General features: G+C 42.4%; 1 protein-coding gene across 1 annotated transcript in view; it reads right to left on the bottom strand.

Moving 5' to 3' along the window:
* SH3RF3 (SH3 domain containing ring finger 3) overlaps positions 1-24,546 on the bottom strand; it is a 251,117-nt gene that overhangs the window by 6,017 nt on the left and 220,554 nt on the right. The window contains exon 9 of the mRNA XM_030473715.1: positions 6,754-7,091. Within this exon, the coding sequence (XP_030329575.1) occupies positions 6,754-7,091 (338 nt within the window). The remainder of the gene's footprint in view (positions 1-6,753; positions 7,092-24,546) is intronic.

Raw genomic sequence — 24,546 nt, 5'->3', positions numbered from 1 at the left:
GCTACTATAAAATTTTAAGTTTTCTTACACCTATCTGCTTCCTGGCATTTTAGATGGCTCTCAGAGGCCTCTCGAATTTGTCAGTGTCACATTACACCTCTAAATTACCAAATGTTTAAAGTGCTAGTTAGCTGGGCAACAATCATGATGACAAGCATGGCGGCCACCCCTGCCTATTCTTAACAATGTTTGGTATTTTCTGTTGTAAATCATACTCTTGGGTAGCTGTAATTCTGACAAATGTTAACCATTTTGTCCCAAACTCTCCACAGCAGTTGGCTGTGTCAGGCAGAGGGTCCCTCATTCAGCCCAAATGGTCTCATCACCTCCAGGGATAATGTGAGAGGTTTTGCAGCACCAGCAGGACCCAGCTGAGGTCTTCCACAAACTGCTCCTGTGTCCCCAGACTTGGGAGCAAAGACCTGTCCTGTGGCCCTGCTGTTCTTTCAAAGATGGTGTTCCTTCAGAAAATCACCTGCTCTCAGCCAGGTTAAAAGCATTCAAATGACCCCAAAGCAGAGGCTTGTATGAGCACTGAAGGTAAAATCTCTGCTGATTTATCCTCCAAGATGTCCTAGCTCTGCAGGACCCCAGCAATGGGGTCCTCTCATGTTTGTCTCTCAGGGAACAGACTTGATGTTGGACTTCCCCACTGCTGGCTGCTGTGGCATCCTTGAGTTGGGCACTTCATCCCCAGGGGGACTGTCTGGAATGGGCAGTGGCCTGGGGAGGGTCCTCTGCTCCTCGATGCCCAAGGGAAAAAACATGAGGAGAGGCTGCAAGTAGTATCAGCAAGGGTGGGGGACGGGGTTTGTCTAGGCAGGGAAACCTCAGGGAGTTGGACAGTGGGTTAAGGCGAGGGAAGAAGGGAAAAGGAGGCTGATGGGAGAAAAACGGGGAGCTGAGGGAGAAATGGGACCCTGATGAAAACAGGAAGCCCTGACAGAAGGTGTAGGTATGGCTGCTGAGGGGGGAAGCTGTGCAGAGCTGAGTCTACGAGAGCAAAGAACTTTGGTGGGAGGGAGCCTAGGGCTGGTACATGAATCCCGTGGGACAGGAGACTGCATGAGGAGAAGCTGGTACTGGGGCTGAGGGTGGGATGGGGATCCTTGCAGCAATTATCTCACTGAGAACTGGGAATGGGTCCATCACCACTGTCCCTCTGCTGTCAGCAAAAGCCTGGGAATTCCACTGTCCTCTGTCTTCATAGCACTTGTCCTCACAGTCAAAAGAAACACCTCTTTCATTCAGCTCTCCATTTGCTACTGCTGCTGACATCTGGAAGGTACAGCTAAGAAACCTAACCTCAAATAGATGTTGCATGATGGAAGTTCTGATGTTGTTTCCTTTAAAAAAGCAAAATGATTTAAAATGTCATGTATGTAGATGTATAAAGACATCTTCTAACTTAACTGAACTGTTTTACACCCATGCATCTGAGTTGAAGAAACAGGCAATTAAAATTGCCCATGACTTCACTTTGCAATATAATCTTTCATTTATGATTGCATACTATTTTTCCCATAGGATTCCTGCCTCATTTAATGCACAAGATGTCCTGCTCTAGATGTGAGTCAGGGCTCTGATATGGAAGAAACGTGTGGCTGCCAAAGCCACCCCATCTTCTGCAGAGGTTGGAGGATCTCTAGGAGGTGAACACCACGAAACTCACTGAGTAGTGCAGGTGTGGGGGAAGTGGCTTCTCTGCCTCCTCCAGCTGCAAAGCCTCGTGCCACGCTTTCCACAGAGTGAGACTCATCTCATGCACCCTAGCTGCATAGGAGTCAGTTGTCTGGTCCAAATTGCTCATGCAGGCTCTCTGTCAGTGTGCACAGACAGGCACTGAACACTATTGATCAAAACCGATCGGTAATTAGGGGCTGGGCCCAGGCCTGGACACTGAGGAAAAAACCACTCACAAAACACTGAGTATCTGCTCACTGAGTAAATATGTGCATCCATCCATCCACTGATGGAGCTAGAGAAACTTCAGAAAACAAACGTAGAATGAGGCAAATTAAGTCTGCAGCGCTAACCTCCAATCTGTTCCCATTTATAGTTCTTGAACTCGGGTGCTTATGCAAGTTCCTGTTTGTCAAAGTATCATGCACTAAGGACAGGTTTCAGGAGTCCAGTCTTGTGACTCCAACAGGTCCCTTGTGTGTTAGGAATATAAGTTAGTTCTGTGCGGGGACAGGTAATTGGTGACAATGAAGCATCTAGCCCAGTTAACCATTGCTCTTGCTTATAGGTGGAGCTCTGTGTCTCCATCCTTTTACTGGCAGATTGCAGAGAACTGCAGAGTGCCTCTGCACGCCACAAGCCAGAATTCACTTCACCATATTAAGGTGTCTCAATTAGCAGCCTTAGAAGAACAAATCTCAGTTGGATCTTTTACCCTTCTGATGGAAATATTGTGGGATTCAATTTCTGAGATGGTTAATTCTAGTTTCTCAGTCCTAAGGCAGGTATCCCTAGTCAGAAAAGCACTTAACCATGTGCATACATGCCACTGTTCAGTCAGAACTTACTCCTGGGGTCATTTCTCTAGTATCACTTTCCAGGAAACTAAAAACCCTTCACTTACTTTTCCTTTTGGCAAAGAAGATACACATGCGCAGCAAAACTGAAGTCAATGGGCGTTAAGCACATGCTTGAATGCTTCCTTGAATTGGGAGCTCAATTTCTAATGTGGCAGTGATATGTAGAAAGGGTATATAGAAACATGGAGGGGTCTATTTTTAAAGGTCAAACTCACCGCTCCCATCTTACTCTGCAGCACTGTTGTGCACATTCCCTGTGCACAACTTACTGGAAAGGTTCCATGAAAGCCGTAGAAACATGGCACAGATGTGCCAGTCGTGACAGTAAGTCTGGATACGACTTCTTTATCACAATATAACGTGGCAGAATTAGTGCCAGTTACTATAAAAGAGTCAACAATGCGTGACATGTTTTACTCAGGTTCGCATCTGGGAACGGTGCCAGGCAGCGAGGGGAACATGACTCATGCACACACACATGCACACTCAACTTTCCTGTTGTGCTTAATGTACAGTCATATTTTCTTGAAGGGGGTGGCAAGGAAAGTATTTTGCTTTGGTGCTGCTAGGCAGACAGCACACCACTGTCCCACGTGAACTGACAGTGTTGGGGTGATGCGGGCACGTCTCTGGCCTCACCACAGTGCAGCCCTATACTGGCCCTCTTTCTCGCACCAGCAGAAACTGGATAGAGCTGTAGGTGGAAAAGAGCATGTGGGGCACACGCAGCATGATGGAGTATTCACGTGACAGTCAATCACTGCAACACAATGTGACAAGGACACCACCTGGGAAATTTCTCCGCTCTGCTGCTCAGACTGCTGGATACTTTATGGCAGAAAGCAGCTGAAGGAAGGTGGTTTTATAAACTGATAGTGGGAAACTACACCCAGAAGGCAGATGGGCACTAACTATCCCAGCAAGCCAGTTAAATATCAAGGCCAAATGGCAGGAGAGTTAGGAGCAATTTCCTTTCTAACCCAGCCATCCATAACCAGGTTTTGGAATATCAAGTAGGAGAAGATAAAGTAATTGTTTTCTTCACTCTTCCTGTGCACAAAAAATGAATGAGAGCATAAAGATTAGCAGCATCTCTGAGAGGGCAAAGCTCGCTTCACCTTCCTGTCTGACTGGCTGCAACTCCCATGAAAGGCTGCACTGTCAGGCAGTGGAATAGGCAATTCTCTCCTTAAATTGTGAGCGTCAAGCTGTGAGCAATCAGAGCCTTCTAATGCACTTCTGACATGGCTAGCGGCATGACCGCTCGGGTTTGACCAGTAGCCTGGATGTGGCGAGTGCTGGAGCTGCGAGCCAACCTCTATGTGGGAAGTAGCGGTGCTCTGCTGCCTGCATGAGCCTCATTTTGAATGCTGTAAATATTAAGGAATGTGCTACTTCTTCCAACCTTTCAGTGCTCTGTCTCTGTGCGCGCAGATGGGCGTTGGGAGACAGAAAGCCAAGTACAGCTAAGTGCACTGAAATGCTTTGCAGCTTTTTAAAATTTCATCCAGCATCTGAATCTGTTTATCTAACCTTTTTTTCCCTCTCCTCCCTTTTCTTTCTCAGAGAATTGCTCCTACTGTGCGGATGAAATGCACCAAAATGCAAACAAGCAAAATACGGAGCTGAGTGACGTTGAATGTGAGTTCCTCCATTGCCAGATGTGAAAAGAACAAGTGGTTTGAAAACCGTAATTTGTTTTTAAAAAAAATATAATTTGGTACTTCTGAGCAATTTGATGATTTAATGAGCACAGATGGATGTGGGATGAATTTCTAGGAGACAAGTGTCTAATGTATCTGCTTAGATTATTCCAGGACTAAGCATTATCCTTCCTGGTGCATGAAGGTAATTAATATTTCCCATTATGGGCATGAAAAAACCCATATGATCAGTTAAGGAATGCAGATACACCAAGGATATGGAAGTTAATTCATAAACCAATTGAAGAATCTTGCCTGCTGTGTATAATTAGGGTTACCTCAATTATAGCTTATTTTCAGATTTAAGACTCAGGAATTAAAATGCTTAAAATCAGAGTAAGTTCCTTACCACCATCTACTGCAATTGGAAATATTTACTTAGTTCTAGCAGTCTAAATCTATTTATTCCCGATTCCAGCATGGCTGAGCAGACACACTTAGCCCATGTCCCTCTGGTTCTATTCTGCCACGTAAGATTGTCAATTAAATGTTTCACTATCCGAACCATCCTGAGGCGGACTGAGAAATGTGTAGGATATGGACTAGCCCTGGCATGTAAAATAATGTGTCTGGACTTCTCCACAGTAAAGCTTTGAGAGCAGCACCACAACAGCCAGCTCTGGAGACATCACGAGATGTTCTTCCCAGCTGCTTTTCATGGCTACATTTAACTAAAGGTGCAGCATTCCACTGATTTAGTTATACTGGTGCCAAATCTGGTTGATATTGATTTAGCTTTTCTTATAGCATTAATCTAAACTGATGTAGACCAAATTAAGTGCACCTAAACAGGGACTGGGTTTTCACTCCTTTTACTAAATTGCTTTTTCATGGATTTTAAGGACAAGAGACTACTGTGATAGTCTCCTCTCATTGCCTTCATTACAATGCCGAAGGACTTGTCTGTATTTACTTCTACTTCTAGTCTAATAGTTGCACATGAACAACAGCATCTCTTTTAGACAAAATGCCCAAGCTGGAGTACAAATATTCCATATCTGTCGTGTCTGCCATCTCTTACCGACTAAAGACATTTCTAAGCCTGCTCTTTAACAGATGTACCAGAGCTCCCTTTATTACTAACTGCAAGTATATTGTTTTAAATCTTCCATTGTTCTTATGCTTCTATGAGGCCACTCCACTTTGCTTCAGATTTGGCTCTTCTGAAATATGCTGTTACTCTGTGTTCTCCTTACCAGTGGTTTGAACCAGCTCTATAGCAATGGGTCTGCCCTTTTCATCACCTACCTCCCACTTCAATCCTCCATTCTGCAACAGCAAAGACTTTATGTTAGACAGTGCAGGTACAACACCCAGCTCTTGCTGCACTACACTACACACATACACAATAATTTTCTGGTGATTTCTGATCTAGAGTTAGATTTGATGCCAGTGAATCGCTTTTCAATCCATCCAGTATCTGCTGTGTATCTGTTTTGTATAGTTTATTCAGGAAGACATTCTATGCTAATAACCCAGATGCCTTAGAAAAATTTAAATATGTTACAGTGTCATTGTTACCTTCCCAACCAAATTTGAACCTTCATTCAGTAAAACACTGTGTAAGGTATGAACTGTCCTTTAGTATCCCTTATTATGCCCTGCACCCTCTGTTCCATGACCCCAAATGGATTCAGAGTCAGGTGGCTTGCCCAGTCCATTGCTTTCAGCGTCTTTCATACACTTAGATGAAACTAATTTCTTTCAAACTTCTGGAACTTTACTATTGTGTCAAAATAATTTGAAATATCAACTCTAGACAGTTCCCTAGACTGCTTTTTGAAAACTGTTTGATGCTTTCATAGAAACCCATGTTCTTCTCAATCACTTTTTGAGTGGAAAGCATTTCAATAGTGTTATATCAGTGCATTATCTGTTCCCTTCCCACTCCTCAAAGTGCAGTCTTGTAGAAAATATTTATCTGAAGCCCATTATGACTCTGCACATGAAGACCTAGCTCTATTTTGTACCGCTGTTCCTAGTCAGTTATCTCTCCATCTGCTTTTGTATTTTGGTGTTCCTACTCTATTCCTTTTGGGTACCAAGGTGCTGAGCAGGCTGCTGCAATAAACTCCAGAGTCACTGGTACATTCCTTTCTAGAAACAAGCTACATTTTTAATAATAGGTCACTGAAGATGGCAGTATCCTAAACAAGGAGAATTTGAAAGAGTCTTTGGTATTGCAGAGCAGGCCAGAGAGGGCCTTGATGAGCAAACACATTACCCTTGCTGCCCCCAGGCAGGAAGCACCACATGACAGCTCCATAAGTTTATTAGAACATAGGGATACCACTTAAAAAGTATCCTTTGCCAACAGCATTTGCACCCTTTGGGCTGAGAAGGCACTGCTGTCCTCCAGATTTAAACCAGGGCTGTATGGTGTCAGGAACAGGTGCTGCTCACCACTTTTTAAATCAATCTGCATCAACCCTTAACAAGTTAAACTTGCAGCCTTTCTCCAAAAGCTCCCTGGGGATGCATGTGACCTTAGGAGATACACAGCTTACCTTTCCCGGGGCAAAGGCTTGGGCTCCGGCCGAATAGCTGCCATGGAAGAGAGGGGTTGCCTGGCAGGAGAAGGGATGGAAAAATTCAAATCCAAGGAGCCTGTTTTCCTATGCAGAGGCTCCAGCCCCATGGCTCCCTGCATTTCACTCTCGATAGGGCATGAGCCAGCCCTGCCGTGGCTGGAGAGGGAGGAGAGCTCAGGTCCCACTGCCCCTTGCAGGACTCCTTCGATGGCGGCCTGGGGGTCGTGCGTGGGGGACACAGATGGTGGGGAGCGCGACTTCTTTTTTGTTGATGCTCCGGCTAGAAGTTTCAGCAGCCCACTCTTCTTTTCCTTCTGCAAAGGAACCAAATGAAATATGGGCAGTCAGCAGACATACCAACTCTGGTTTTCTTTTGGAAAATCTCAGTGCGTGTAGCAGAAAACCTCCGAAAACTGCCATGACTAGAGGTGGATCCAGGCAGAACTTGAGCTTTCGGTAATAAAGATCCTATGCAAATCCCTCCCCATTCATCAGGGCTCAAACTCATTCACCAAAGTAGGGACCTAACATACTGCAAAGATTACCTCAATTTTCAAATCCATCTAGGCAGTGATCATGTGTCATTTGAAAGAAATAGTGCAGTTACAGTGGGACAGCAAAAGTACATGGGAAGTACAAACTTCTCAGAGAAGCTGACAACTGAAGTGCTGTCCTCTCAATTCTAGGAGAATCCTGTCCCTTAATAGAGAAATTTCCCAAAAGTAACAAATCAAGGCCTATCACTAAAAACCTCCTCTGTGAGGCACAAGGGTCTCAGGAGAGATTTCAGATCCCAGCCCACTGCAAGAGAAGCACCTATCATTACTGCCTCATTTACTATGTGATGCAGATTCACTGTAGGGAGAATGGAGGCACAAGACAGTGGTTTGATAGCTCGTTCCATGTGCTCCCGTTCACATTCTGCATCACACAGCCGTACCTATTCATGTTTCCCTCCCAGAAGTCACTTCTCCTCGTGTGTTAAGATAAAGGCACCACTTTGATGTTTGAAGACAGACCAAGAATTCACAATCGACAATTGCAATGGCAGTGCATGGGAGGCTTCAAAGTACTAAAAGGGTTCCTGACACAGAAGAACAAAAACAAGGTAACAGCACTCTTTCAATTAACGTGAAAAAAAAAACCTCAGTCTGCATCACTAAGACACACATCTGACCTTGTAGGTTTTATAGCAGCCTGAGAAATCCTGCTGCATGTTTGCCTCAAGCACACACAAATACCAAATATTATGTCCTTCAAGCTAGAAAGTTTTTTGGTAGAGGGATTGTGTGCAGAAACTGGACATCCTGTGGTACACGCTGCACAGTGCTAGGCTGGAGTTGCAAACAGAAATGCTGAGCAGTAAATTTTCCATTATTTTATATTTTTTTCTTCAATGACACAAGAAGTTTTGCAGAAGGCCTGTTCGATTTCTTCCTCTTCTGTCAGAAGTGCAAGCCATTACCCAAGACTATCTTCAGTGACTCAGGGCTGTGAAGTTTAGCTGTGTTTGATAATTTGTTCTATAATAGGATCCCAGGGGATAGAAATGAATGCAGCAACTGCAATACTTATGGAACAGAAACTATCTCTCTATCTTCAAGCAGAAACACTCTTTGGAAATACAAGTCAGTAATGTATTTATTCTCTCTAGACAAAATGTCTCATGTAGGGTTTAAAATAATGCTCTTTTATGTGCTCACTGGTGAAGTAATTTCTCAAAGCAGCTCTAACAAATAGGAGGGCTACAATAAAATAAATATAAGCTTTTAGAAGAGGCTTTGGATTTACTATGGTAAATGTACTTGGAGTATCTGATAGCTCTTCTCCCAAAGTTCTTGTCTGCACTTTTTAGCTGTCACAGACTGGTAAGGAAACAGAAATACCTTAGATGTTAAGACACAGACGAGCTAAAACGAAGCATAATTGTTATCACGGAGGCAACGTCCACTGATTTTTTAAGAGTACAGTGAGAATTACGCTTCCAGATCCCAGCCTCCTGCATACCACTGGTTCCAGCTATATGTTTTGTTTAAAAGGGCGTTAGTCACTTACAGGATGAAAGGATTCATCCTGCCAAGATGTTCATCCAGGCAGAATCCATGGAAGCTAAGGGAGGCTGGCCATATGGCACCATCAGGTCAAAAATACTAGCTAAATTCCCTTGGAAACAATAGAGGAGCAGACCAAATGCCCTTGATAAACATCTTTCTCCTATGGGAAGGGACTATTGTGGGAACTGTGGTAGGTGTGCGTGCTGGAGTTCACCTGAAGCACCAGAAAAATACTTGAGTGTATCTCTCACTCTCTAATTAAGAAATATCTCTGCTGTCATCACCATATCAAATTTTAAAGCTCTTTGCAAAATTGCTAAACTGTCCTTTCCCTGTGGCGCACCGAAACAATAGCTCTAATGATCCCAGCATACTGTGTCAATATGCATTTGAAGGTGTCTAAAGGTCAGTGACAGAGTACAATAGCCATTGTGGGGCTCTGGAGAAACGGCTATTGTGCAGCAGTGAGCACTTTGAGCGTCTTTAATTGGCAGCTTTGCACATGCCAAGTAACTATGTGAACTAAAGCCCTGTATAATGAACAATTAATATTCCTCTGTGGTAGCAGCTTTCCTAATTTTTGCTTCTAATTTAAATACCTTGGCAAATTTTCCTTAAAAAAGGCTTGTGTGACTTAGACCATTTAATGCACAGAAGCAAAAATCTTTGGAAAGAAGGAGATGCATATATTCACACTCATCTGCACATTGAAAAGCAGATGAGCCTGACAGTCATTTAATTTTGTTTACAAGAATGGCTTCCACTCTACATGGTTAACCCTGGCATAAATTTCTACATTCAAGCTACTATCTCAGATATCAGGGAGCTATAATGAACTTGCTGATGTACCCTTTGTTCTACTTTAACAAAAGGAAAAATAAAGAATTGATTTTTAGCCTTCCTGAGTCTACTGAGCATTTTACTAAACTTATGAGACTAAGATCTGTGTTCTCTAAAGAGGGGAGGTGACTTACTTCCATTGCTAAGCCTAGTCTTGCTAGTCAAAACCTGAGGAGTCCCATCCTTCCCATCGTAGCATTGGGCAAGATATTTAGAGGTGACTGATGCTAACCACTTAGGGTGCCTAGAGATTAGACATTACATACAGCTCTTTCTCCCTTGGAGTATGGCAAATGCTCTCAGCCTTCTGGCATCACATTGCCAGATCCTCTGCTGATGCTGCTCAGAGTACTTCAAGCAAAAAAAGGACTGCCAGGAGCTGATAATTTACTGTGATGTCTCTCAGGAGAAACAGATTGGGTTTGAACCTCCTGTGATGAGCAGTTCAACCTAAATCCCTTTGTGCCCCCTCCCCTCATCTGTAAAATGGGACTAAATTAAAACTCCTTCTTGTGCAGTTGGAATTTGTTAATGACTCCAGTGTTACAAAGCTATACATTTCTTTGGGAGCAACTGTTCTTTTCCTTGGCTTTAATATTTAAAAAAAAGAAAAGATTTGGAATGGGATGTTAGTATGCAGTCCCAGTAGTGATTTATTGCAAATGTCCAAGTATTATGAATTCATTTAATATTTAGTGTAATAGCAGTCATCCTTCACAAGAAATTCATATTTATATGACTGTCCAAGACAGTGCTTTCTTCAGCAGTTTCACTGTAAATCAACGAAGCATTAATGGGCATAAATGCTGGAGAGAAATCTACACCAATTGGTTACAGATTCTGTGGGTTTTGAAAAGAGGTAAGTTTACAGAAGACATACCTAATCACTTTCAAGAATTAAGTTTTTGAATGAAAAAAAGAGGTGGTTTACTTTTTCCATTCAGAGGTGGCTGTTTTATTGTTTTCTAGGAGATCTGTAATCTACTGAAACAGCTGTGTAGTTATTGAGTTTTCTTTGTTTAGTAGCTACATTTCCAACTGACTGCAAACTGTGTTTGACGTCTCTGCCTCCTTCCTGAACCTGCCAAGGTCAGACATTTGCATCTGTGTTGATGGATGCATTCACAGTATGGACAGCACTTCTCCCATCTCCTGGTTACTGCCCACATGTTTAACTGAATTTAAATCATCACCTTTGTGTTGTTCAGGTTTTATTCGAGGAAGTTCAGAGTCAAAACTTCCAAACCATTAATTTCAAACGATCAATACCCGGTGGGAAAAAAAAAAGAAGGGGGGGGGGGGGGGCCGCAAAAGAGTGAAATCGACTCTTTCAAATAAATTTCAGGCTGTTTCTAGTTAACAAAAAAAAGGACTGTGAACACAGATAGATTAGGCAGGTCAGAATTTCTTACTTCTCTAGCAAAGCCTATGCTTGAGACTCTGTTCATATGGTGTAGCACAAAAGAATCTCAGTGGAAATCAGCCTCTGGCAGCACAAGGATGGGCCAGGCAGCATTTCTGTGGCCCCAGAATGTACACCTGGGGAAACCAGCACTTGGACAGGTGCAAGTTCCCCTCTTTATATCATGGTGGGAATGTCTGGTAAAGTCAATACAGTCTGAGCTTAAAAACTCATGAAGGACTAGATCAAAATTAAAGTCTCAGATATGTAAATATTGAAATATTTGCTTCACAGTAATTGGGGATGATTTTTCCCCTCATTAATAACCCCACTTGAAGATAATAACTAGCTCTTCTTTCAGCTTCAGAGATGAGATGAGAACAGAGATGAGATGCAGCTACTTCGCTGATGACTGAGTGATAACGGAGTCCCCTGTCTGCAAAGTAATAATCATGCCATAATCCAAATACTAATTCCAATTATATGTACTGGCTAGATTAATATAGTTGTTTGGGGTTTTTTTTGGGATTTTTTTTTTTACACCACCCTAATAAACAGAAAACTTTTAGTTTTATTCATCTGCAATTCCTAATACTTAATTTCCTACCTATCCAGGCTCATTAAATAAATGAGGAAACCTTACTACAGTTGATTGATAGAAAAACTGTCTCCAGCCATTGAAATGAGGTAATTTCTCATGCAACACTAGTTACATCAATAGATAAGAGAGCCAGAGGGAGAAAAAAGGTTTAATTTAAAAAAGAAGAAAAGAGAAACAAAACTGTTTAAATGCTGCACTGAGCCCTACAGAACAAACATGGAACTCATCTATCAGTCAGTACCCCCACATCACCACTTTTACTGCTTATTTAACTTGGTCAGTACTTGTTTCAGTACATTTAAGTCAGTGTCTGGAGAACTGTGCGTTTTTATTCTGATTCCAACTTGGCTCCCGGTGATTGATGCTTGCATTGAAGGGGTAGGTGGTATTCCGGATCACATCTTTTAGGAAAAATCTATCTGGGTTTTAAAAATCTATAACATTATTTGACTTGAGATTTTAGTAATTATTTATAAAACACAAAAAACCAAACTAGCATCACCTCAAAGCAAAGCTTCCGGTCTGGAATGTCTCTGGATATATATTTATCATTTGCAGTTTGCCACTATTACTCAGGAGGCATAGATGACATACTGAACAAGACAGCAGCAATTACTTGCTACACAATTACTTCTGATTTTAGGGAAAGACTAGTTTTGTATCACATATTATATGGAACTACTTGCCAAAGATTTCGTTTTAGTGGAGACAACTGCTTCTAGCAGAAGTCTATTATTATAATCTCAGTATAAAATTTACATGACAAGGAATAAAAAGGATTTTAGGATCATATCATTAGCTTTTAAATCCCAGTGACAGTAACATGCATGCATACGTGCACAAATATATTAGACTTATGGCCATTAATTTGAAGATAACTAGCATTAAAGCTATGAGAAAATAAGTAAAATGTCTCACAGCTAGACCTGATTGGGAATTTCAAATGTTTTGAAAACAAACCTGAGAAGAAGAAATTAGTGTTCAGGTCCAATACAGCAAAGCACATAGGCACTTCGTGTGCTTTTGTTGAACTGGGGCAGAAGCAAGGCTCTAGAGACTACTAAAAGAGATAAAGAGGGAATCTAAAAATATATTTGAATATTCAATTTAGAGTGAATATTAGATCTTTCAAATACTGGAACAAAGCTAAAGGCTAGCTCAAAGTGGAAAAAAGAACTGAAGAGGAAGCAGTCTCTCAGCTATCGTTTAGCTTCCTGGAGGCTGCTGAATTTGTAACAGGTAAAAGGTAAAAGAAACACTAACACGATTAACAGTGAAGAGGGACCGATTATCTGCTACATTGATACTGTCTTTTTTCTGTGTTTGATGGAGGGAGAAGCTGGTGGATGGATAGTTTTGTATTTCATTGCTTTTCCTAGTGTGGTATGTAGGGAATAGGTGATGGTTACGTAAAGGATGGGAAGTTAAGATATGCAAATTACTCCATGCCCCAATAACAGTTTTCAGTGATATTTTTTAGTGGGAACAGCTGAAACAGAGCACCAGGGAATTGAAAACTACTGCTGCGATGAAGTAATTCAAAATTGTGTACTGATAAACTGAAATGCAAGGACAACATCAAAGAAGGTGATGAAATCATGGTTCTTATGAAGCCCGTGGCAACATTTCCACTACTTCGAAGCAGACACTATCTCTAGAACTAAGCTTAGATGGATGTGTTTTAGTCCTGATTTTAGCCTATTTCTTCCTTTGAAGTATGAGCAACCTCTTTGGGGACACAAAACAAGGGAGTAGGCATGATATCCTTGTGCACATTAGGTATTCAGCTCCCTTCTTCACTCAGCAATCCACTGGATATTTAATTATCCTACAACAAGTGAGGGAACTTCAGCACAAAGCATTGAGATCTCCCCTTCTCTGCTCCACTTTTTGCCCCTTGCACAGCCTATACAGAGAGGCGTAAAGCATACAGACGTCTTCTGGGGAATGAGACCCCACTCTCATTTCAGGAGAAAACACAATAGAGGAGTTTCATGCAAGTGCTTCAAGTGTGGGATGCACAAGCACAAACAAGAGTTCCTGCTGAGTTGTATAAGAAATCCTCATCCTTTATTTCTGGAAGGAAACCTTGGCACCCTGCAGAGCTGGTCACATGCCATGAATCCCAAGTGGAAGCAGGTAACCTCCTCAGAGAGGAAAAAATAAGATCCAAGCCACCCTTCCCTTACCGGTATCTTCTGCTGGCTTAGTGTCATGGTTTCAGCTGGGATAGAGTTAGTTTTCTTCCTAGTAGCTGATACAGTGCTGTGTTTTGGATTTATGATGAGAATAATGTTGATAAAACACTGATGTTTTTAGTTGTTGCTAAATAATGTTTATACTAAGTCAAGGACACTTCAGCTTCTCATTCTGCCCTGCCAGCAAGCAGGCTGGGGGCACAAGAAGTTGGGAGGTGACACAGCCAGGACAGCTGACCTCAACTGGCTGAAGGGATGGATATGCCATGTGGCATCATGATCAGTATATAAAACCTATGGGCAAAGTTAGCTGGGGCCACTGCTTGGGAATTGGCTGGGCACCGGTTGGTAGGTGGTTAGCAATTGTATTGTGCATCACTTGTCTTGTATATTCTAATTCTATTACTATTATTCATAATTATTTTTTCCCCTTCCTTTTCTAGCCTCTTAAACTGTCTATCTCAACCCATGAATTTTACTTTTCTTTTCCGATTCTCTCCCCCATGCCACTGGGCAGGGGGGAGTGAGCAAATGGTAGTGCGGTGTTTAGCTGCCTGCTGGGTTAAACCATGACACTCAGACATCAGTTCTGCTTGTCAGATTTTGTGAATCCCACTTTCTAGGCACTTAATTCTACCCTCACATTAAATAGCAATTATGAATTCCAGTAGAAAGCAAGAGCCTTACAGGTAAATAAACCTCCATACTCAGCAAAAGTTAATGCTCATTGTGAAATTGGCCAAAAAATGCATGCAGTAAGTGCTCTAGGAATACAAATCCGAAGTATTCCCATGCTACTATTGACTCTAAACTGACTATTTTCACACAGAGAAGGAGTCACTCCTAAATCTCATGCTCAGCAGTGTCAAAAAGGCAAAAGAGAAGATTGGGAATTGTTAGGAAAGGTCTAGAGAAAGAGGTAAAAAACATCTGTAGAAAACAGTGCTGTGGGAAGCCCTATCTTCCTGAATGCTGTGTGCTCTTCTGGCCACAGCAGCTGGAATGTGATATTGCACAACTATGCACAGCACAGAGAAGGGCAGAGAGGACCCTGAAAGGTGTGGAACAACTCCTGTACATTGGAGGTGCCCGCTTGGAAAGCAGACAACTGACAGGGAATATGATAGTGGCCTACAAAATCCCTACCTACACAGAGAAAGTATCTTGGTAACAGACTAATTATTTCCCACAATACAGGAATTAGGGGGAACCTAATGAGATTATCAGGCAAATGGTCAAAACTGAAAAATAGGAAGCAGTTTTTCACACAACACATAATTAAATGGAGACTGACCGCACACAGTATTGTAGAAGCCAAAAGTATGAACAGGTTCAAAGTGAATTAGACAAATGGAGAACAGATCTAGAAAGGGCTATTAAAATAATGGTATGGATCCAACCTCTGCTTCAGGAAGTCCCAACAGGTAAATGAAACAGCAGTTAGAGCATACACAGGATGACTCCACCTTGGTACAAAGAGATCATAAAACCATTATTGCTGTCATAAAAAAAATTAGCTATTTGGGCAAGAGCATAGGAAATAGAACAAAGCCAGGAATAAGCCCTCCCCTGTGCCCTCCCAGCTTTGGGAAATCAGCTGTTCAGAGATTTCCTCAGCTGCAGGGGTCTGAGAGAGGGCAAAAGGCAGCCAGCAGGATGCAGTGTCAGCCAAGGAAGAGACACAAAAGGTTGGGAACTGCAACCCCAGAGCACTTCCACAGCTCTGCAACTACTGTTTGGATTCCTCAGCTCCATCTCTGCTGTGCAAAACATCATAGATCAAGAGTTGCAGTGCTTACCCTGCACCAAGGAGCCACAAAAGTACTGGTGATAGAGCTGACAGGGCTCTACTGCTTCCCAGAGCCTAGCTTGCTTCCTAACCTGGCACTGCACTGCCTTTGTATGGACCAAGGGCTTCCTTGGAGCTACCGTGGAGGTCTCCTACATAAGATTACACTGTGCCTGAAAGATCCAGCCTAAACTGAAGCCCAGCAAATGTTAAACCTTTGTTTTAATATAAATCAAGCATGTCTAGATGATTTAGGCAACTGTGGTAAACTAACTGTACTTTCCAGAGAATTTAAGCAAAACAGCTGGACAGAGTATGAGCACCCTTCTGAAACTTTCGGTTCATTTAATCAAACTAGAGTAGAATCTGTCACATCTTCACTGACAGCACAGGATTCTGAAATGAGAAAAAGATGTATAAACACATAGACAAACTGCTTAGAATTAGTCTTTCTAAATAAGATGATTTAGACTGATGGGTTATTCAGCTCCTTGTCTTTCATAAGGAAGTGAAAAAGATTTATTGGTCCTGGGGAGCACTGGGAGCAACACTCACATTTTGCAGAAAGCCAGAGCAAATTCACTTATTGAACACGTGAATGAAAGAGAATCAATGACAGACATCAGGATGTGCTTTGACATACTCTAATCTTACATGTAGTTAGCTCTGGCTCTCTCCATTCATAAGGGATGGATTTTATTTCAGAAGCAAACAGTTAAATTGCTTGGTCTTGCTTGGTAATCTTATTAAATGACAGGCAAGTGAGACTTGTATTTTTATGGAAAGTAGAAACATGTAGGTATAAGGTTTGGATTAGTGGAGGTCATCTTGTCCCTGGTTGCTGATCTATCTATTCCCGCTTGGTTGATATTGTTCAAGCAGCTGTGCCACCACAGGCTGTAATTTCAGCACTTCCAAAAAACTAAATGGTATTTGGTTGGCCTGCACTCAGAGCGAAAATTGCTTGTGGAAAATTCAGGCATCAGAGGAGGTATATTCTCTCAAAATCAGTTCCCCATGGAAGAGAAAAAGGGCTGTTTGTGGACAATAAAAAATTGCCAGAATTTGCGTTTACTAGACACTGGAATACATTACAGTGAAATAATTCCTACAAACAATTCATCAGTTTGTAAAAGACGCATTCAGCTAGAGACAGAGGAGTCAGCTGAGACTGACAGAACGTGTCACATCCACATGGACTGGGGCCAAGAGGTGGTGAAAGCAGAAACTCTTCTTGCTCAGGCAACATATATCTGAAAATCAGCTGGGCTTCGCGCTGCTGCTGGGGCAGTCTGGACTGGGTGAGGGGTGGGAATGAGAGGGGCCCTGATGGTTCTCGGGTGGGCTGATATTTTAGAAGCAGGTCCTTGACACCTTCAAAACCACAAGCATGAAAATTTTGCTCTCTGAAGGCAACCCTCCAGTTTTGGCAGCTCCTGAGCATCAAATCTGAGCATCCAAAATATGATTTCTAATGTATTTCATGCATTAAAAGAATCAGGTCTTGCTCCTGCTACCTCCTGCCCTTATGACAGAGTGTCTCAAACAAGGCAAGTGATACTTTATCAGCATCGAGAAGAGAATGCCAATGTGCTTGAGCTGATGGCTTTTCTGGGAGTAAGGGGAAGCTCAACCTCTCAGTGTCCATGGGAGTGCAGAGAGTCCCAGGTGCTCTGTATCCATGGGCATTGCAGGCTTCGCTGCACCCAGCAGCACCGCACAGGGACAGAGTTGTTTTCTGGTTCGCTCTGAATTGAGGTGTGATCAATTATTACAATGCATAAGCTTTGCATGCAAAGCAGCTGAGGTTTCTGCAATGTCCCCTGTCAGCTGTGCTAAAGGCATTTTCAGTCCCACATTTCCAAGCAATGCCCTGTGAATTACTCCTGGGATACTCAGAAGTGGCTGAAGTCCTTTTCTTTTATAGGAACCAATTGATCATGTCTACTCTCTAAGAAATGAAGAAAGAATCTCAGAGTTGTTTTAAAGGATTGCAAAGTAAGTGGCTGCCAGTGTCAGAGGAATGTAAACGACAATTTCTTTTATAAAGTGAGCAAGGCACTGTTGCTTTCCAAATGTCACAACACTTGGGTTGCAATAACTAGTAAGCTTTGCAATAGCAAAAGGCTCTCTTCAGCAGAAATTGGATTTCATCTTTTTTCCTTGTTTTGTCTTTTTGTTACTTAAAAAATAAGAATGGAGCCATCAAAGACCATTTGCTAAAAAGCCTCCCAATACCCTCATTCTAAAAGGTCAGGTCTTTAGGAAGTATAAAATACCCTTTTCTTAGATTAAAGAGCTGAGCAAGAAGGATCATCCATGAAAAATAGAGTAACCAAAGGGAACAACTAGGATATAAGTAGGGAAGGGGAGTCAGTAACACTGTGGCTTTTTTTCGCTTTTGCACTAAGCCTGGTTTTACATTGCAATCCTATCCCTCCGTCTACTTTCCCTTCTTTTGTCTGTTTTATCCACTTACTTTGCCCTGACACATGACCTGCAGTATGACCACACAATTAAATGCAATTGAGTTGCACTGACTTAACTAATTACTACCTGTCAAGTGTGCCACCTAAGCCAGTGCTCCTCATTTCCTCATCCTACCCCAACTGTGAGACAAAACATGCTAGCTCAAATGTCAGGTTTATGCTGATTTGGGTAACCCAAGATATCCAAGGACATGCTTTATGCCAGAACTGGTAGTAGGATAATTTCAGTGGTGCAGCCAGTGAGCAGCATCTCACATGGGTTACACACGTAGTCATATCTGTAACCTCAAGACCTCTCTGGACACGGATTTGCTTCTTGTCTGGAGCATGCTACGCAGTGACATCTGGCTGGTGTTTGCACATGCAACTATTGCAGAAATAATTAGCAGTGACAACACACGTATAGTGTATTCCTCTTTACTCTGCCAGCTAGTTGACTGATGCAGAAGAGACCAGGGTGACCTGAAATAAAAGGTGGATCCTGCCAACTAACAGCAAGAAATGGTCAATTTTAACACACAAGTTCAAAATGCCCATGTGAAGATGTTGGTCGCATACACCTCACATCTGAAAATGATAGAAACTTTATAAAGTTAAAATCACTACTGCATTGGAGCAGAAATGACAGCTTTGTCATAATAGTCCATCTCCAAGCCTGCCTACCATACGTGAAAATGAAAAACCCTTTACGCAAGTCAGATAACAGTGCAAGAAGATTTCTCCTTGACTGCAGTGGTTGATTGACTGATGGTCTGCACAGACTGACAGCCTTTTTTATTTTCTTTTTAGCAAGACAGTGTGGGTAAACATTGACTTAGAGTTCTCTCATCTTCAATTTGACCATGGCTGATTGGAATGTCTCTTCCCATAAAGATAACAGAATTAGTAGTCCATTAGTTAAGCAATCATGACTTCTGCTCAAGCTCCTGTACTGTGACTACTTTGCAGTATCTGACAATCTTCCCACAACAGAGCAGGCAATATGATGAATATCTTGCAGAAGTTTGTTCTTTCACCTTCTTCCTGCTAGGACAGCAGTAGGTATTTGAGAGCTCCCTTCCAGTCTTGCACTCTCCCTCTTTTTCCCTCAGCAGCGTACATGCAAGAACTCAAACTGCAGATAACCAGATGCTACCAGCTGCTTTGCAGTGTTTTCCAGTTAATGACTTCCTGCCAAACCAAGAAGACACTTCAGGTAGGTGCCAACAGGGCTTGTCTCAGTGCCAGTGCTAGTCAATCTTTTCATTAATTACTTGGTAAGTGAGCTAGAGAGAGCACTTTTAAAACCAGCAGTGGGCACTGAGCTGATGAAGTCTGCAAGTAAGTGGAAGTTGCACTGTTTTTATCTGTGATAGAGTTAAATAGCTTTGTAGTAGCTTGTATGGTGCTGTGTTTTGGATTTGTGAGCACACAAGGGTAATAACACATCCCATTTTAGTTACTGCTGAGCAGTGCTTGCACAGCATTAAGGCCTTTGTTGTTTCTCATGCTACCCCTCCAGTGAGTAGTCTGGGGGTACACAAGAAGTTCAGAAGGGACACATCCAGGACAGCTGACCCCAACTGACAAGGGGGATATCCCAGACCACATGACCTGATGCTCAGCAATAAAAGGTGGGGAAAGAAGGAGAAAGGGGGGACGTTCAGTGTGATGGCATTTGTCTTCCCAAGTAACTGTTACATGTGGTGGAGCTCTGTTGTCCTGGAGATGGCTGAACACCTGCCTGCTGATGGGAAGTGGTGAATGAATTGCTTTCCCTATGAAAGAATATTTATCTCAATCCATGAGTTTTCTCATTTTACCCTTCTGATTCTCTCCCCCTTCCAACTGTGGCAGGGAGTGAGTGGCTGTGTGAGGCTAAGGTGCCTGCCAGGGTTAACCTACGATAAAAGGATAAGCAGGATAAGAATTCAGAATAATTTTCATAAAATGGAGAAATGATCCCAAATCACCATGGTGAAATCTGCAAAGACAAGCATGACATGCTACAGCTAGGAAGGAGAAATCAAATGCAGAGATGCAAAATGAGGAGTGACTGCCCAGCCAGCAGTTCTGCAGAAAGGGACATGGGAGTTACAATGGACCACAAACTGGGTGTGAGTCAAGATGCTGCTGTGAAAAAGTTGAAATTCATCTGGAAACATATTAACAAACATTTAATATATAAACCATGGAAAGTGCTTATTCCTTTGTAATTGGCACTAACAAGGTCTCAGCAAAACTTCACTCTGGGCCACTGCTCTTTAAGACACCAGCAAGCTGAAGACTGCCCAGAGGAGAGCTGAAAGTATAATCAGAGGCCTGGATAGTATTAACTGTGAAGAAAGACTAAGAACTGGGCTCAGTGAGGTTGTAAGAAGATAATTCTTGAGGGCTGAGCACATTATTAGTTCTCTAATATGTGGAAAGCTGTCAGGAGAAAGCTGATCAGCTGTTCATCTGGAGCAGGACATGAAGAAGCAAGATTCGTTTGTAGTGCTGTGCTGCACTGCTAGTGCAGTGCTGTGTTTTGGCTTCAGTCTGAGAACAATGCTGGTAACACACTGATGTTCTAGTTGTTGCTAAGTAATGCTTACCCTGATCAAGGACTTTTCAGTCTCTCATGCTCTGTCAGTGAGGAGGGGCACAGGAAGCTGGGAGGGAGCAGAGACAGGACACCAGACTCAAACTAGCCAAAGGGGTATTCCACACCACAGCACATCATGCCCAGCATATAAACTGGGGGCAGTTACCTAGAAGGGACTGATTGCTGCTCAGGTCGGGCTGGGTATCAGTCAGTGGGTGGTGAGCAACTGTATTGTGCATCACTTGTTTATTCCTTCCCCTCTCTCTCTGTTTCCTATTATTATTATTAATATTATTGCTATTACTGTATTTTACTGTTATTTCAACTATTAAACTGTTCTTATTCCAAGGAGATCCCATGGGATTCTCCTCTCCATCCCACTGGGGAGTGAGGAGTGAACAAGCCGCTGCATGGTACTTAGCTGCTGGCTGAGCTTAAACCACAGCATCAGAGAAGTTGTAGAATGATCTTAATTGAATGACTTTAAGAAAAGTTGGAAAAACATCTGTAGTAGGCATACAACTGACTTTCTCATGGCTGGTGAATTCAAAACCATCCCAAACCTGTGAGGCCACCATCCTTCCTACCTTCTCTGTGCCACTTTCCTTGCTGGCCAGCTGTATCTCTCGGCCAAGCTGCATCTAAGCCTGCCAACCAGGAGTATCTGGCTTAGAAACAAAAACTGTCCAGAAAAATTGTAAAAGTTGGAAAATCAGTTCTCTCTTTTAAGTCCTGATCAAAGCCTAGCTTATGCATTTCCCTTGCCACAGCAGGAACCATCGTGTTGATAGGATCTGGCTGCCCAAACCTCCCCCTTTTTTGTCTCAAAACTTAAATTATGAAGAATAACACGATGCTGTACAGAAGGGAATAGAGATCTCTGAAGTCATCCAAAAAACCGGCTTGTTCCATTTTAAAATATTCCAGTTCTGAGCTGATCATGAATTGGGACTAAAACTACAGTACAGGAAATCTACTTTACTGCAAAATAAGTTGGCCATGGGCTCATGTTAAATTACTTCTTCTCTCCCTGGGGCATCTGGTGATGAAGCCCAATGCCAGTCTGCTGTTAGCATGCTGAATGCTGTGAGCTGTGAGTGAAGATTTAGCTTCTGTAGTCTTAACTTACAGAAACATATCAGTGACTACGAACCAAACAAACTATATGCAAAAAAGCAAGGCAACAGGTTGAGTTCTGCCTTTATAATGAATTGTTTTCTAAAAGGTTGACTGCTTGACACCCTTTATTAATTCATTACAGGCAGCCTGCAGTTGTAGTGTCTGAGAAACAACTTTTGCATGATGTACTTTCTGAATTCCTGAGACTGATGTTTTCTCCAGAGGGCATAATAAGAGCACTTTTTTTTCAGTCATTCAGAGACCAGCATTGACTCCATGTCTTGACTTGGTCTGAAGGCAATTACTAGATGCTTGAGACATTCAGTCCAAAAAATAACAACCCAGACTGATTTTAAAGCGGCTTTACCATTTGGCAAGAGAAAAGCTGAGAGCTTGTGAATCTTTCTGCTGTTACTGCAAAATGAAAAATAAACAAAAATATACAAAATAAGATAAATATCCCTTTGCTATAACTTGGTTATGCCCTTGAGTTACATGATAAAAACAGAAACATGCCACAGATATGTTGTCTCTTATAACGGGCCGTTCCTACAGTACTGATGTTTCTCAGAAACTTCAATTTCATTTAGTTTATGTAATTCTTCTAACAGAGCTTACTGAAGTATTTTTGCATTGATGCTAGAGATTTTAACCCCCTTATTATGCATAACTATAGAGAAAAGCAAGGAAAAATACCAGTACCTGTGTGACTGAAAAAAGAAACATAGCCATGGAGAATTAGATTATAACCAATTTTCACACGAAAGTTTAAACTTTGTCTCCATAAAACAACTGCATTGGCACTTGAGATGTTTGTATCTCAGTGAAAGATCTCTGTTGCCTCTTGGTGGCTTTAGACTTACTGGTTTGTGAATTCATAGTTGGAAAACCATTGAGGAAAGCAGCTGAGTCCTGGACACATGGGAGGTCAAGATGCCACCAACTCTCACACATTTTAAGTTCTTTCACTGTTTTCAAGATATCCAGCTTCCTACTGTATTTTTCTACTGGAATGGTTTTGTGTCCTCATTCCTGGGAGTGGTAGGGCAGTGGCAGCCCCATGTCAGCGCTGTGTGCTACTGCTCCAAGGCAGAAAGAGAACAGGGACAGGCACAGCATTGGGACTCTGGGTTTTTTTACCTGTGCATGGGAATTGAGAGCTTGATGTTATGAGGGAATGAGGGATCAAACCACGTTATTCGGGAACAGGGCAAGGATAGGGCAGAAGCTGTGATGGGATGCTCAGCTGCTGAGTTGAGCTGTCAGGGATGGGGATTGGCCCCTGTGATCCCTCAACAGCTGGAATGTGTCAATGTCTCCCATTGATACCACAAAAGTGCTTACATTTCACCCGCCTAATCCAAGGAGATGCTTGCCATCCCCTCCCACAGCCTGGTCCCATCCAGCCATCTGGTCCTGCGTGATTCCTTCTGCAGGCAGGGGAATGCCATGGGAACGCCAGTGCCGTGATGCTCACACACAGACTTGCACAGGCACTCGTGCACGCACACGCCTCCAGCCTTCTGCTTCCATCACTCGCTTGCATGCTCTTTCTTTTGTCAGTTCTACTTTCTTCCCCAAGCAGCACTGAGGATTTAGTAAAAGCCCATGGGTCCTCTGTGTTATAAAATTAGGTCTCTACAGGTGCCAGAAGAATGCTGTGCCTTGGCATCCAAACAGCTTCATCTCCAGTTAGTAGATAAACTGAATTTCCCCTTGAAGCTAAAGCACTCCCCATCTTCTCTTCCTCTGGATCTGCTTCCCCTTACGGCCACAGAATGCAGCATAGAACTACTTGAAACAGATTAGAGAAAGCCACTGCGGACACTTGAGAAATCCTGTGACAGCACTATGAAGCAGATAAGCAGAGGCGGGGGGAGAGGAGAGAGAAGAGGAATAGCTTTCGGAGACTTCTTGGCAGCAAAGTCAATGCTTGAAATATCTGTGGGGAGTTTGAAAGCATTTCCTAACATCAAAAATGCGAAGAAGAAAAAGAAATTTTGATCAATGGCTTATTGCCCTTGATCTAAGCAAAAGAATCCTAGCCAGTCAGAAATAACAGAAATCTGTTTTATTGTAAAGCTGAAGTTTTCTGTGTTTTGACAGCTGGGGCTCATGCTTTTGGCTGGGTTATTCGCCAGCCTTAAAATATTAATCAGCAAGTTGCCAGGTTTTTGTCCTTTCAAATTGAACTCAAATTGATGAAGGAGAAGGTGCTGGAGAGATTTTAAGCACGATTTTCTCAGCCCTAAAACAGAACTTTGTGGCCTGAATTCACATGACCAGAAAAAGAGATTTCTATTCCCTGGCCAAGTTTCTGGTGAATCACTTGCTGGTCACAGAGCCAAGATCCACTTTCTGGAGCATGGGAAGTGGTGGTTTATATGTGATGAAGACAGCCCTGTCGCCTTTGTTGAGAGGAAATGGATTAACAGTATGTATTCTGTGCACAAGTCTTGAGAGAACTGAAGTAAAGTATTCCAGATTGAAGCATCCTTACTGAGGAACAAACTGGAACACACATTAAACAGAAAAGTAAAATCTGACTCTGAAAATGATCGACGAAATGTCAGTGTTGGTGGCCCCAATATCAACTCAGATGTTTGACAAAGTATCCAACCAAATTAGTGTCACAGAACTTTATCTTTTTGATGCAAACCTTTACATTACTATTCTGATGTTGCTTCCTCTTAATGCTTCTATATTTTGAT

This window comes from Strigops habroptila, chromosome 2 (assembly GCF_004027225.2).
Source record: "Strigops habroptila isolate Jane chromosome 2, bStrHab1.2.pri, whole genome shotgun sequence".
Classification (NCBI taxonomy): domain Eukaryota; kingdom Metazoa; phylum Chordata; class Aves; order Psittaciformes; family Psittacidae; genus Strigops; species Strigops habroptila.
This window is presented reverse-complemented; position numbering and strand designations above follow the sequence as displayed.